This window comes from Nylanderia fulva, unplaced genomic scaffold (assembly GCF_048542155.1).
Source record: "Nylanderia fulva isolate GAGA-0341 unplaced genomic scaffold, ASM4854215v1 Scaffold25, whole genome shotgun sequence".
In the NCBI taxonomy this organism is placed as follows: domain Eukaryota; kingdom Metazoa; phylum Arthropoda; class Insecta; order Hymenoptera; family Formicidae; genus Nylanderia; species Nylanderia fulva.
Genome location: NW_028190314.1, coordinates 2478334 through 2492707, shown reverse-complemented (window position 1 = coordinate 2492707; position 14374 = coordinate 2478334). Strand labels below are relative to the sequence as shown.

The window sequence follows — 14374 nt, the reverse complement described above, 5'->3', positions numbered from 1 at the left end:
TTGCGTAAAATGATACATCATCTGTAAAATTTCCCGAAATGATATGAGTAATCAAGATATCATTGATTAAATACCAACAGTTATCATATTTACCTGAAAATAACTTGATTTTTATCTAAATTTTGCGAGATTAATATAGCACATATATATGCAAAGTACTTTGAACTTTGTATGAATTTATGCAAATATATTAAAAAAATTATATTATAAAAATATATTATGTAGAAATATATAGTGCAATATAAAAATGTAAATCAATAAATTAATAATGCTCTAAATTAACTTTATCCAGTTATGAAATTGTAAAGTATATTTTTACTTGTATATATAATAGATATAATAAATAAATGATTATAGATAAATGTAATAATTTTAATTTAAATGAAACTATCATACGCGCGCATACTTATATAATTTTATTATAATTCTATTATAAAATAACATAAAATTATGGAATTTAATACATATACACCTGAATTCGTATGATCTGGAAAAGAAAGAAAAAAATTAGAATATTTTAAACATTTTCTTTATAAAAATATATTTCTTAGAAATAATTATTATAAATTCTATTGTGAAATGTATAATAACCTCTAGTTATGATATTTCCACAAATTCAGCAAAAAATATATGATTTAACATATCATCTAATCATCCTATTTATTATTATCGCGTTTTATTTATAGATAGCAGTAAATTGTAAATTATCAATACTATCATGATTTTCTATTAGTACACGATTCATATCCTTCATAATAAGATAATCTTCATAATAAGATAATCATGTCCTAAATATCGAGATGCGTTAACTGATGATTTCGATTAACGCAGCAGCATACTTATATAAATTGAAGACAGCACGTTCGATATGCCACAGTACTTATCGCTATGAATGCTATCACCGGTCTCATAATAACGTGCTTGGCGCTCAGTACCCATGGTAAGCACATTTGTTAATTAAAATTTTATTAGTAGATAATAGGTAAATACAGAAATTATTATACAAAAATAAAATTCGTATTGTAACAATGTTATTCATTATGAAATGAATCGTGAATAATGTAGGCTTATATCAATTGCACTATCTCTGTGCCCATCAAATTTGTTCCTTTTTTTATACTATATATACTTATTAATCATTACAACAATTATTTGTCAAATTATTTATTTGACACTTAGCATTGTATAATTAAAAAATATGACTGTGCAATATTAAAAAATTTTAAAACAAAATTTATATATATACCCAGTAAGCAAGAAATATTTAATCAACATTTTATTATGTTGATTTTATATAAATTTTCCAAACGTTATGATATAATGTTGTATAAATATGTTTAAAATATTATTAATAAATATTCTAAAAAATATTTTAACTGATGCTTTATAAATGTTTTAAAAATATTATTTAATAACATAATGCTCTCAAAATATTAATAAAATATTTTAAAAACGTTAATTTTAACATTATTGAAACCTTTAAATCAATGTCAAAGTTTGCTCATAATGATGTTGCATGCAATGTTAAAAACTACATACTTGACAGCAATAATAATGTTGTAGCAATGATTTTTTGCCTACTGGGTGTATATATATATATATATATATATATATATATATGTATGTATGTATGTATGTGTGTGTATATATATTGTTATAACAATTAATGGTTTGTATCAATCCAAAATTGATTCTTTTAACAACATATGCAAAAATAAAAAAAGAATATTTTCAATGAAAAGGTTTGCCAATTTCACACATCATTGGAGGCAAAGATGCTCCAAATGGCCTGTATCCTTATCAAGTATCATTGAGAAATTCAAAGAATAATAGGCATTTTTGCGGTGGAGCTATCATCAGTAAGAGATACATTATTACCGCTGCGCATTGTTTTAATAAGTATGTATGTCTTCTTTCTTTTCACATTCAAAATATTCAAATTTTTAATGGAAAATTTATATATATTTTATATTTATATTTATATACATATTTTTTAATCAAATGTAAATATAAAAATATTGTTATTAATTACACTGTTATATAAGACACACTAACGCAATAATTTTTAATTATATATAATTTAAAATAATCTTGCACAAATAATTGCAAAGTTTGCAGAATACAGTGATAATATAATTATTTGTATTTTTATAGCCTGTAAAAATGTAACCTATTTTATTTGATAAAAATTTCTGCCAATTTTTAAACATTTTTTTTTTTAAATTAAAGAATTTTGCAACTGATCGTAATCTTTATCGATTATTAGTCTCAACCAGCCATCTGATGTTCTTGTTGCTGTTGGAAGCAATTACCTTGATGCACCGCGTGCTGTGTATGAAGTTGCAAAATTTATACGACACGATGATTTCGACAACTATCTGCATATTAACGATATCGGTTTAATTCGTGTAGTAAAAAATATCAAATTTAACAATAATATTCAACCGATCGCCTTGCCATCCACAGACTCTAACTATAACAATCGTTATCTTGTAGTTACTGGCTGGGGAAGACTCCGGGTAAATATAAAATTTCACTAAATTCTATTGATTATTTTAATATATTTTTCAAATTTTGTAAATTTACTTTATTAACTTATTGAAAAAAATGTAGATATATATTCTGTTTTTTGCATAATTTTTTCTATTATTTTTATTTCGAAAAATATGTCAAAGAAAATGACTGGAAAAATTTACATATGATAATCTTTACATTTATTTATATTACAATTTATATTTATATTATTATAATAATTGTCATGATAATTCAGCGTATAATTTTTTATACATATAAGATGAGACAGCATCTAAATTAAAAATAATTTCTTAGGCGGCCGGTCCAAATCCTAATCACTTGCAAGAGATTAGGGTGAAGGGATATTCGCAAAAGAAATGCAATACACATTACCAAAATATCGTAAAAACTCAAATATGTACTCTTACGACACAGGGTGAAGGAATGTGCAACGTAAGTATAATCGTAAAATAAATTGTATATAAAACAATGTGTACTTTGTGGTAATGTTTACATAAAAAGAGTATATACTTACCCCAGCTAACCATTTGCTTGGAAATTATTAACAATCGGGAAACAACATACGACCAAATATGGCTGAAAATCCAGGGCCTATTGTGTCCTCGAGTGCGCTCCAATTGCAATCAAAAGTTGAAAGTATATCCTAACATCAAGTTGGGTGCAACGCCAGAGCAGATCTGTCACTAACAGTGCGACGACAGATTAGCAACAGACTGGGAACAGATTTGTCAATCGTAAATTGAGGACAGATTTGCGCCAAATGTTCAGCAAATCGAAGAAAAATCCTAGATCTGAAGAATTTGCTGCATTTTTGGCATCAATCTGTTGTCAACACTTTTGACAGATCTGCTTGCTACTCATTGCCACTTTGTCAATATAGTCTGCTAACAGATGATGTTAGGAAATATTTACTGAATTTGTGCTCACAGTGTTTGTAATGACAAAATATGTTTCTTATCTGCTGCCATTTTACAAAACAAAAGTTGTTGCTTACATTTGCCTCCGCAGAAATGGTTAGCTGAGTACTTTATTTCTAATAAATGAATTTCGTATATTTATACAATTACAGAGTCCGAAAAATTAATACTATACATGTCGATATGAAGAATATTGACACAGATATTAAGATATATAAAATATATTATTTCGATAGGGTGATTCCGGTGGACCACTCGTTGCTGATGATGTTCTCGTTGGTCTTGTGTCCTTTGGTGTACTTCCATGTGGTAGCGGCAACCCAGATGTATTCACCAGAGTATTTTATTACAAGAAGTGGATTAATTCTTTCACACAGGGATCTGAATGATGACAGTCGCATAAAATATGCCAAGATGTGATTCGAACGCATTATTTTTTTCATAATATATTGTACTTGTACATACGTTCAGTTTTTGTAGATGCATATGCTTCATTGTGTATACACACTTGCATAATTAATCATTAAAATTAATCATTAGATGGATATTATATACATATGCATAAGGATAAATGTTATTAAACTTAAAATAAGAATATACATATATATTATTTTATAATGATAATTATATTATTATATCCAACATGCGGTTTTTCTCAGTCATGTATATTTGTATCTAAATTTTTTTTATAAATTATCTTTTATAGTTTATCTTCTTCAAATTATTTTTTCAATCAAATTCCTGATCCAACCAAATTTCCTGATCTATTGGTAGTAAAATATCAAACTTCACTTATCACAATCACCTCAGAAATATATTAATCAAAATATTCTTGTCAATTATTATTATTATAAAATTGTATAATCAATATTGCATTACATACGCAAATGCGTACGCGCGTAATATTTTCCTGAAAAGTATACGGTTTCTTAGGGAATGCGCTTAAAAAATTTAAAGAGTATTTAATCGCTTTGATTGAAAGATAAGATTGAATAAAATAAAACAATTTACACTATTTTAAGATTTTTATCACGAATTTTTTCTCTATTATTTTCTTTATTATTTTCTATTATATTTTTATTCTTTTATGTACTATATTTATATTTATTTTATTTACTTCTTATGAAAAAGACATTAATTTCAACATAAAATAATGAGCAAAGTAGTAAAAGTATAAAATAAATTAATAATATAATTTTCGTAAATTATTTTTTAATTTATAGCTGTAACAATTAAATAATAATATCAATAGATTTTTAGGCATGATAAAGAATCTCAAAATAAGAATTTTGAGAAACTATATTTAATTAAACTAATATTCTAGTCAAATTAATATATGTATATAACGTTTCTAACTACCTTTGGTATCCACGGACTGAATATACACCGAATAAATCATTAATTTTTATGTATATGTATGTATAACACAAATATCACGCACACATTTATTTAAAAAACACTCTATTTTTTATAACATATTTCACAATATATTAATTTTATTTTATAAAATTTTAATTTATTGTATTATTTTGTGTACTTTTAAATAAAAAATACTAATATCTACATTTTAGATTCTACCGCATGCTATAATTAAATATATAAATAATGTTCTTAATCAATTTTCATTTGAAAAAAATAAGATTTAAACTTATCTTTCTAATAAACTTCAAGACATTTTCTAAGACATTTTTAAGTATTATTGTGATTATTCTTATGATTACTTAAACATATTTTTATTTCCTCTACAGTAGTTTCTGTTTCATTATTTGGAGCACCCGCGGACATTACATTAACGTATCACAAACAACGCTTTTATATTAAAAGAAAAGTAAATAAAAATTAAACATTATTTGATTTATTTTATTAATCACTGGCGGAAAAGAGGATTTGCTGCTTATTATTATTAATTGTTTATTTATTTAATGAGATATGGACGGTACAAAATTTCCACATTTGGGGAAATCTTTCGGAATAGGTGGAAGATCTGGTCCGTCGACGTGAAATATATTAGCCATACCTAGAGTTAGATGATAAACAAAATGACAATGGAGAAGCCAATAGCCTGTAAATAAAATATTTGATTAAAATTTAACGGGCTATTTTAAATAGTAGTTTAAAAAGTTTTTTTTATAAATTTTAAATTATATTATTTATTGTTTTTAATTACACAAATATTTATAACTTATAAACATATTTTTCTTCTTTATTCGCTACATAATTGCGCATACAGTGCATTGTATGCGCAATCATGTAATGTTTAAATAAATATTTATGCTTAAAGTAGAACATTGCTAAGAATGCCATAGATTAGCATAGTAAATCGAGTAATATAAGAATTTATGGAAATTATATATTATTTTAATTCTTTTAATTTATAATTATATAATTGTTGAATAGATTAATAAAAAGTATAATAAAAGTGTTTAAAGGTGAAATAAAAACTACTTACCAGGATTATTCGCGCGGAAACGTATAATTACGTAACCGTTATTTGGCACAGCTATAGTGTCTTTAAATGGTGGTAAAATTTTCCTTCTAGACAGAAGTCCTTTCTTGTCCAATATTTTTATTTCCTTTGCAGTAGTTCCTGTTCCATTATTTGGCGCACCCGCGGACATTATATTAAAAGCGTAGCCATGTAAATGGAACGGATGATGTAAATTAGGAATTTTAGCTAAAACAGAATAATAATATAACTACTTATGTGTCGAAAATAAGCAGTAATTATATCGAATAAAATGTGGCTTTGTTTTGTTGGGAATTCCGACAAAATATTAATTTATATTAAATTCATTTTTGTACATTTTCTTAACATGCAATGATTAAAAATTTAAAAGACCACACAAGCAATAAAACATTACGTTTTTAATATTAGTAAATTATTTACATTTTAAATTTTAGGCATAAAATTTATATAAAACAATACAAAGAAAATGAGAGAACCAGGAAAAGAACTATCGATCATTTATCTATTGTAAAATATAGTATGCAGACGAATATATGCATATAATTTATACCTACACATACATGCGATATCTCGTGTAATTATAAGTGAAATGTGTATGCGAAAATAATAAAAAATGCTTACTTTCATCAACTATGACAAGTTCGATAATACCATTGTACGGAAGTTTTATAATATGCGTGCAACTGCATATGTCATCCCCACAGCTATCCGGTTTGTGGGTTTCATTACAGATTCTATCAGGTGGAATATCTCTCAATTGCGAGAGTGGTGGTGATGACGGAAATTGAAACATAATATCGTTGATAACAGCAGCTGTATGTGTGAAACCAGGCCCAACTACAATGACAAATATGCAATGTTAAAATATAATTCCAGAATGCGTATTATTAGAATCATGTCACACATGTAATAATTTGTTATAATTATTTTAAAATCGAATTTTTCTTTAAAAAAGTTTGATTGATATATTGTCAGTTTTTGCTATAATTTTTTTTTTAAATCTTAATTTATTTGATCTAATACAATATTAAAAGTTTCATTGAGAAGGATTTGTCAAACAATTTCACCTATAAATTTATAAAAATGATTAGGCGCAAAGAGATCCTGCAGATCATATTGATGGAATTTGAACGATAAATAGAATTGGGCATCTGGTTTTTTTTTTAAAATGCCTTTGTCAACTGGAATTGCACTTTCCATATTACTCATGCAAATTGCATCAGTTCTTGAAGGATCACACTTATCATCAAGTGGATTTAGTACCTATAAAAAACAATACAGCCACATAAATTATCAAAGAGTTTTAATCAAAAACGGAAATTCTAAAAAGTAATTATAATTAGCGCTGAATTATTAATCTTTGGTACTCAGACTGAAAAATATACAGAGATACATCAATTATTTTTCTCTTTTTTCAAAAATATTTAATATTAAATGTAGAAAATTAAAAAAAATATATAAATATATTTACAAAATAGTTAAATAAATAATATCAAATAATAATTTATGCATAGAATTTTTAATCTTTTTGACAAAAATTATATTATTTTATTTGATTCAGAAAAAGGAAATAAAAAAGGCACACTCTGTTAGGACACATGTAACTTTACTGTTAAAATAAAACGTATAATAAATGGTAGCATTGATTTTACATTTAAACAAAAATATGTTTATATTGTGAAAATATATGCGTAATAATAAATTTGTACGCTACTTACGATTCCTGCAGGAAGTGAAGCATTAAAAGTAGGGGGAGGTGTTGTCGGTACATCCGATGCACCGTCATATTGCAATATAGCTAATTGTTGAATAGATGTTCTTTCGCATGATCCGACTGCACGAAGTTGAATCCAATAGGAATCAACTCGATTGTTCGTATTTATAACAAAGTCATAACGTTCAGCTGTAAAATTATTCGAATATTTATAGTTATTTATATCTTTTAAGAGATATATACTTTTAAGAAACTGATGAGTTTATTTTTCATTATTTAAATTAATGAAATTTAACATTTTAGTAGAATATAAAATGCAATTATAAATCCAAATATATTTTAGAGGAACAATTAAAACGTTTACAACTTAAAATTATTAATAAATATATAATTAATAAATGTATACATATATAAATCGCAACATATGTGCACCAAAATCGATGATCATTTTTGAGATAACTATCGCAATAATATTTACATAATCCAGTAAATAAGATTTTTTAATTTTCAATCTAAAATATATTTTAATTTACTCATATTAAAATATCTGATATAAATATGCAAACAATTTTTTTCATTGAATACACATGTTTAATCGAAAATAGAAATAATATTTCTTTACACTTACACACACACACACACACACACACACACACACACACACACACACACACACACACACACACACATATATAGTTATCAATAATTATCCCGGATATGATTTATCATTAAAGATTATTGATTTGTAAATTTAATCTATTATCAGAGATAATTAATCCATGCATATTAAGAAATTCAATGGAAAGAACAACGTTTATATTAAAAATAAAATCTTAGCTAAAAAAAAATTATATTGTAGAACTTATTATAGTTTTATTAATTTATTTTTATATATTTAATTATCTCGTATTGTTTTAATAATCAATTATCTCGTTAATTAATTTATTGCATAAACAAGTCTTGAATATAATATAATACCTGAAGCACTGATTATGGAATCCACTACGATGGGTTTAACCGGGACACCATCTGCAGCTATAATTGTAAGATTATGACCTTCGACGGTTAAAAGTGATGCACAGGTCGTACAAAATGCATTTACCATACGAAATCGATAACGATAATTGCGTTTCACTCGAAATATCTCCGTGTTAATTATACCACTTTCTGGATCCTGTAAATATATTAGGTTGATAATAAATCTGTAGCATTTTTATAGAATTAACGCTACTAATATAATACTGCTAAAAAAATTTGCGGTAAAATATAAAAATTTATTTATTATTTTTCCTTGATTTTTAAAATAATTAAAATTGCTTTGTGTGTGATACTTTTAATCAATTAAAATTAAATTATCTATTATATTCTTTATATTATTTTATCATGTTTTAACATCATAATTTGCATTTGTAAGTTATTATAAATTATTTGTTCTTATCGTCTCTTATTAAACAGTTTTATATGTAGTTTCACGTAAAAGAGGAAGATAATATTACCTCGTAGCGACCTTTGCCGTTAATTAAAAACGAATCCGGATTTTGAAATTTTGTATCATAAAGACTGCCAGGCAAACGCGATGAAGCCAGTTCGTGCATCCAATCACTGATTATAAAATTATGACGGGACAAATCAAAATCATATAAATAACTATTTACATCGCGTTTTGCTGATTGACGTACAGTTAAACTTCCGAAGATACCATCCATTTTTTGTAATCCGACATGAGAGTGCCAGAAGTGTGTGCCCACATTATTCGCATTAAATTGATATCTGGAGAAATATATTTTATATAAAAAATGGATATATATATATATATATATATATATATATCCATTTTATATCTTGCATATATATATATATATATATATATATGTATGCAAGATATAAAATATTTTTTTATATATTTTTACATGTTGTTTCTTTATAGTTAACATCTACATGATGTTTGTCAAATCTTCCTATGTTTCGTGCAGTATATTTTGTATAAAGCAAAAAAGGTAGCAAAAAATATAACAAAATCAATTGGGTTACATATTCAGAAATATGTAACCCAAAGCAGAATATGTTAAAATAATTCAGTATTTAAATATTATGCTTACAAAGAAATAAAATCTTTGATATCGTAATTTGGCATAGCGTTAAATAAAATATTACTTATATTTCACTAACTCAACTACACATCGATTATAGAATACGTAATTAATGATAAGAAATACTACTAACAAGTTGTACGTTTCTAATCACGAACTGTTCATTCTTTTTCAAAGAAATCTATAGATACTGTTTCAGAGAGCATTTGTATTATTACAATATTACAATCATTCATATTTATTTTAAATATAATATTAAAAAATCAATTCGATATTTTATTTATTAAATAATCACCTGAATGTACTGTGTGCAGGAATAGGGCATTGAGTTACAAGTGGACCGTCATAATATTGAGAGCCTTTTTGAAATAATCCATGCCAATGGATTGTAAGTCCCTCACCTTCCATATTATTAACGACGTCAACCACTATTTTGTCGCCTTCGCAAACATCAATAGAAGGTCCGGGTATCATACGATTTATCGTCAAAATGGTTCGTCCTATTCCATCAACAGGTACGCATTGGCAATTGTTGCAAAAAACGTTTGTTGTATTTGGTTTGCAGTAATCGCAAGCCCTGAAATATAAAATTTGAAATATATGTGGTAGACTTTACTTTAATACGCTGAAATATACATGTTCATATTTCAACATATTAAATTTTGTACATGTTATAAGATATAAGCTATATATTATAAGCTATACTCTATCAATATATACATATATATATATATATCGGACGTTTTGCGTCAAAAGGCACACCAGGCTGCTCATTTTTTATTTAAGAATAGAGGGTTGTATTAGGGCTTAAATTTTAGCTTTTTACACGTAGAATCGAATGCCATTTGATGAATTTTGATAAATTTAAAATGGCGACCATAGTGACGCTATCCGTCTTTTTCTGTTTAATTTTGGCGATTTTTGCGAAAATAGCGTCACCATAGTCGCCATTTTGAATTTATCCAAATTCACCAGACGGCATTCAATTCTATGTGAAAAAAGCTAAAATTTAAGGTCTAATACGACCCTCTACTCTTAAGTGAAAAATGAGCAGCCCGGTGTGTCTTTTGACGCGAAACGTTCGATATATATATATATATATATATATATATATTTACTTACATAAATTATTTATCATGTAAACATGTTTATGCATAATAACACAAATATATAAATTAATATACATATATAAAATTATTAATGTCAAAGAATTGAGTAATTTGAGACAACAAAAATATTTATTACAAGTTAGTTTTCTTTTCCTATGCTATTTAAATACTCTCACTTTAAGAAAAAATGGTACATTTATTTGGAAAAAATAATCAAATTTTAAATGGCAATAACTTCGCAAATAATAAAGGTAATACTATTAATTTATTGTCTTATTAAGATATAATTATTAAATACTATATATTCACCTGGAAAGTGAAGAATATACCTCTGCTTCAAAACGATAATAACATGTCTTAGGTTTTTCTTTATTGTTGCATGTACGTGCACATTCAAGAGGACTTGATAAATTATTAGGAAGACTAGATGTCGAATTCACTTCAACCCAACAAGTTGTTTTTATGTTTTCTCTATCATCATCAACTCCTCCGATTACACGTTTCGATAAAGTATCAGTCAATATTCTGGTTGCAGAATTTTTTATCGGTATTGTATCTTTAACCGAAATTGCATTATCTTTGATCTGCGATTGTATCCCTACAACTAATCGATTTCACTTTTTTATTTATGTATATTAACTAGCTTTTCAGCCCGCGCAAAGCACGGGCTTCAAAACCTCTATCTCTTTCAAGCATTTTTATATAAATATATACGCACATTTTCTCGGAAATGGTTACAATAGTGATTTTTTTTATAGTAATTTCGAAAAAAATCAGTTAATAAATATATGAATGCATGGGTGGGTGGGTATATGATTGGCTACTATATGATTTTAAAAAATTTGTAAAACGCTGCTCACTTATCCACGCATCCACTCACGTATTTACAAATTTATTGATTAATTTTTTTCGCGAAATTTGTATAAAAATTTTGAAAATTTTTCGGGAATGACGACAATGGTGAATTTTTTGTTTTACATCTCCACTTAGTTCCCGACAAATTTCGAAAATTTTGGTATCGATTTTGAGAAAATCGGTCAATAAATTTGTGAGTGCGTGGGTGGGGTAAAACTTGAAAAAATCACCATCATTGTCATCCCCGAAAAATTTGCAAATTTTTGGTACCAATTTCGAGGGAATTGGTCCATTAATGAGGATATATACATAACAAATATAAGCAATACACTTGCAATCTTGTTAATGGAATTTATGTTATATATGATTTTGTCGTATAAGTAAATAATTGACATATTACGTAAATCTATATATAACATTGAATAAAATATTGAATTTTTTTACAGATGTTTATTTAATTTTTATATTTTTTTTACACACACACTTAAACAGATAAGCAAAGAAATATAATAAAAATGTACTACACGTAACGCATTATAAGAGAATTCGTTATTGGACATTTTGAAAGAATACATTGTTGAACAGTTTTTTACCTTTAACTGAAAAGTAGATGAACAAAAGAAAAATAAAATAAATCCAAATATGATTTTGAATAAATCATTTCAAAGTTCAATTAAAATTTAATGTTCTAGAATTAAAAAGCAATAATAAATAAGAAGCGAGAGAGTCGTGTGTATATGATTTTGCACGAACAATATTAACATGAACAATCAGTAAATTTCTTACCACAATAGATTAATATTACACAGAAAAAAATTGACCGATGGAGGAAACACATCGTTACAGAGTATATGCGACATTTGACGAAACCAAATATATATTTCGCTTTTATATACTTTTAAACATCTGTATATGTATATGTACAATTGCTTATATAGATAGGGATTTCTGAAGTTCATTAGATTTCGGAATTCGATAATACGTATTTTCTTGTGAAGATATATTTCGCAATAAAATTATATACAGTACCGGTCAAAATTATATTATCTTTTGATTTTTTGAGCATAACTTTTGTTTTAGAGTGCACAGATCTCTATTGAATTGGAATTCATTATGTTATACCTTCCTTCAAAAAACATGTCATGATTTGATAAAGATCTGTGCCCTTTAAAACAAGTTATGCTCAAAAAATCAAAAGATAAAATAATTTTGGCCGGTACTGTATATATATAGATATTGTTTGTATCTCTCTGTATAGATATTGTTTGTTCTCATGCAACAACTGGCTGTTGCAATATATCATAACAATAAATTTTAAAATTTTCTACCGCTCTCTTAGTCTCATCATACATTTATTATCATCTCTATCACAGCTATATAAAACGAAAAACTATCTATCCGAATATGAATTAATATTAATTACAGCTAATATATAATTATATCGATTTTCTGGGTATTATATCCCGGAAGAGACAAGAGAGATAGCTGACATCAAAAGAATTAATTGATAAGAATTGATTGATAATTGCTACATTGATACATGCGCATACATCAACTACATATATAATATCGAAATATAAAAATCAGAAATAAATATAATTGTAAATAATATAATATAAAATAATAAAAAATAATAATAAGATAATATAAAAATCAGAAATAAATATAATTGTGAAACTCGAAACTAGAATAGTGAATTTTCTTTAATATATTAATAGAAGACACATAAATAATGTCTTTAATTTTTTTTTACATTTATATACATATTATATATTTAGTATATATGCATATCTGGCATATCACTTCAAGAAATTTAATTAATTACATAAGAAAAAGAATTAGTCAAATTATCAGAAAACTTTTTAATAATTTAATAATTTTATTTAAAAAGAGATAAAGAAGAGAGAAATATTTATATAAAAATATTTTCTAAGATATATACTCGTATATATATGTATATCTTAGAATATATATATATTAAATATAACATGTACCTAACTGTAAAAAAAATTAGAGACATTATGTATTTGCGTCTACTTCTTTTAATATATTTAAGCCAAATTCATTATTCTAGTTTTGAGAGATCTATATTTTGATAGTATATGTATAGTTTATGTATGCGCATGTATCATAATGTATATTAATTCTTATCAATTAATTCTTTTTTTTTAAGTCAGTTATCTCTCTTATCGGGATAAAATCTGGAAAATTAATATAATTATAAAATTAGTAGTGATTGATATTGATTCATATTAAGACAGATTAAAATTTTCGTACTAAACATTCAAAAATTTTATATATTAGTGTTTTTAGTAGAGGATTGTTTAATTAATTTGATGCTATATAATACTTCGAAAAAAATTCACAAAAAATCATTATTATTAAAAATCTATTCTTTTACTGAAATATTGATATACTATTAATATTTTAATATTTTATTTAATAAAAAAGCAATTTTTTTAATTGCTTGATAAGAAATATACATATATATATATATATATATATAAAGTTGAAAATTATTCTGAAGTAATCAATTAATAATTGGAGTATAGGTTTTTACTACATAAAACACATTTTAATTCAGTATATTGTCTTATAAAAAATAAAACTAATATTTATAATAAAATATAATTTAGAATATTAGTGTCAAATGACAAATAAGCTTTAATTAAGTAATCTTTTCATAA

At 25.4% G+C, this 14374-nt stretch overlaps 2 protein-coding genes across 2 annotated transcripts; one reads left to right on the top strand and one right to left on the bottom strand.

The window, feature by feature from the left end:
• Positions 1–888: 888 nt before the first annotated feature.
• On the top strand, positions 889–3873 carry LOC146722975 (chymotrypsin-2-like). The gene is made up of 5 exons (XM_085483377.1): positions 889–940; positions 1743–1899; positions 2267–2519; positions 2830–2967; positions 3689–3873. The coding sequence occupies exons 1-5, from the start codon at positions 889–891 to the stop codon at positions 3839–3841; spliced, it is 753 nt and encodes a 250-aa protein (XP_085339503.1). The 3' UTR covers positions 3842–3873.
• Positions 3874–5365: 1492 nt separating this feature from the next.
• Positions 5366–12525, bottom strand: LOC114940740 (multicopper oxidase 3-like). Its single transcript, XM_029315492.1, has 10 exons — positions 12474–12525; positions 11142–11436; positions 10019–10300; positions 9130–9403; positions 8612–8807; positions 7638–7822; positions 6987–7182; positions 6541–6756; positions 5902–6126; positions 5366–5514 (listed from the first exon to the last, which is right to left on the bottom strand). The coding sequence occupies exons 1-10, from the start codon at positions 12523–12525 to the stop codon at positions 5372–5374; spliced, it is 2064 nt and encodes a 687-aa protein (XP_029171325.1). The 3' UTR covers positions 5366–5371.
• Positions 12526–14374: the final 1849 nt, after the last annotated feature.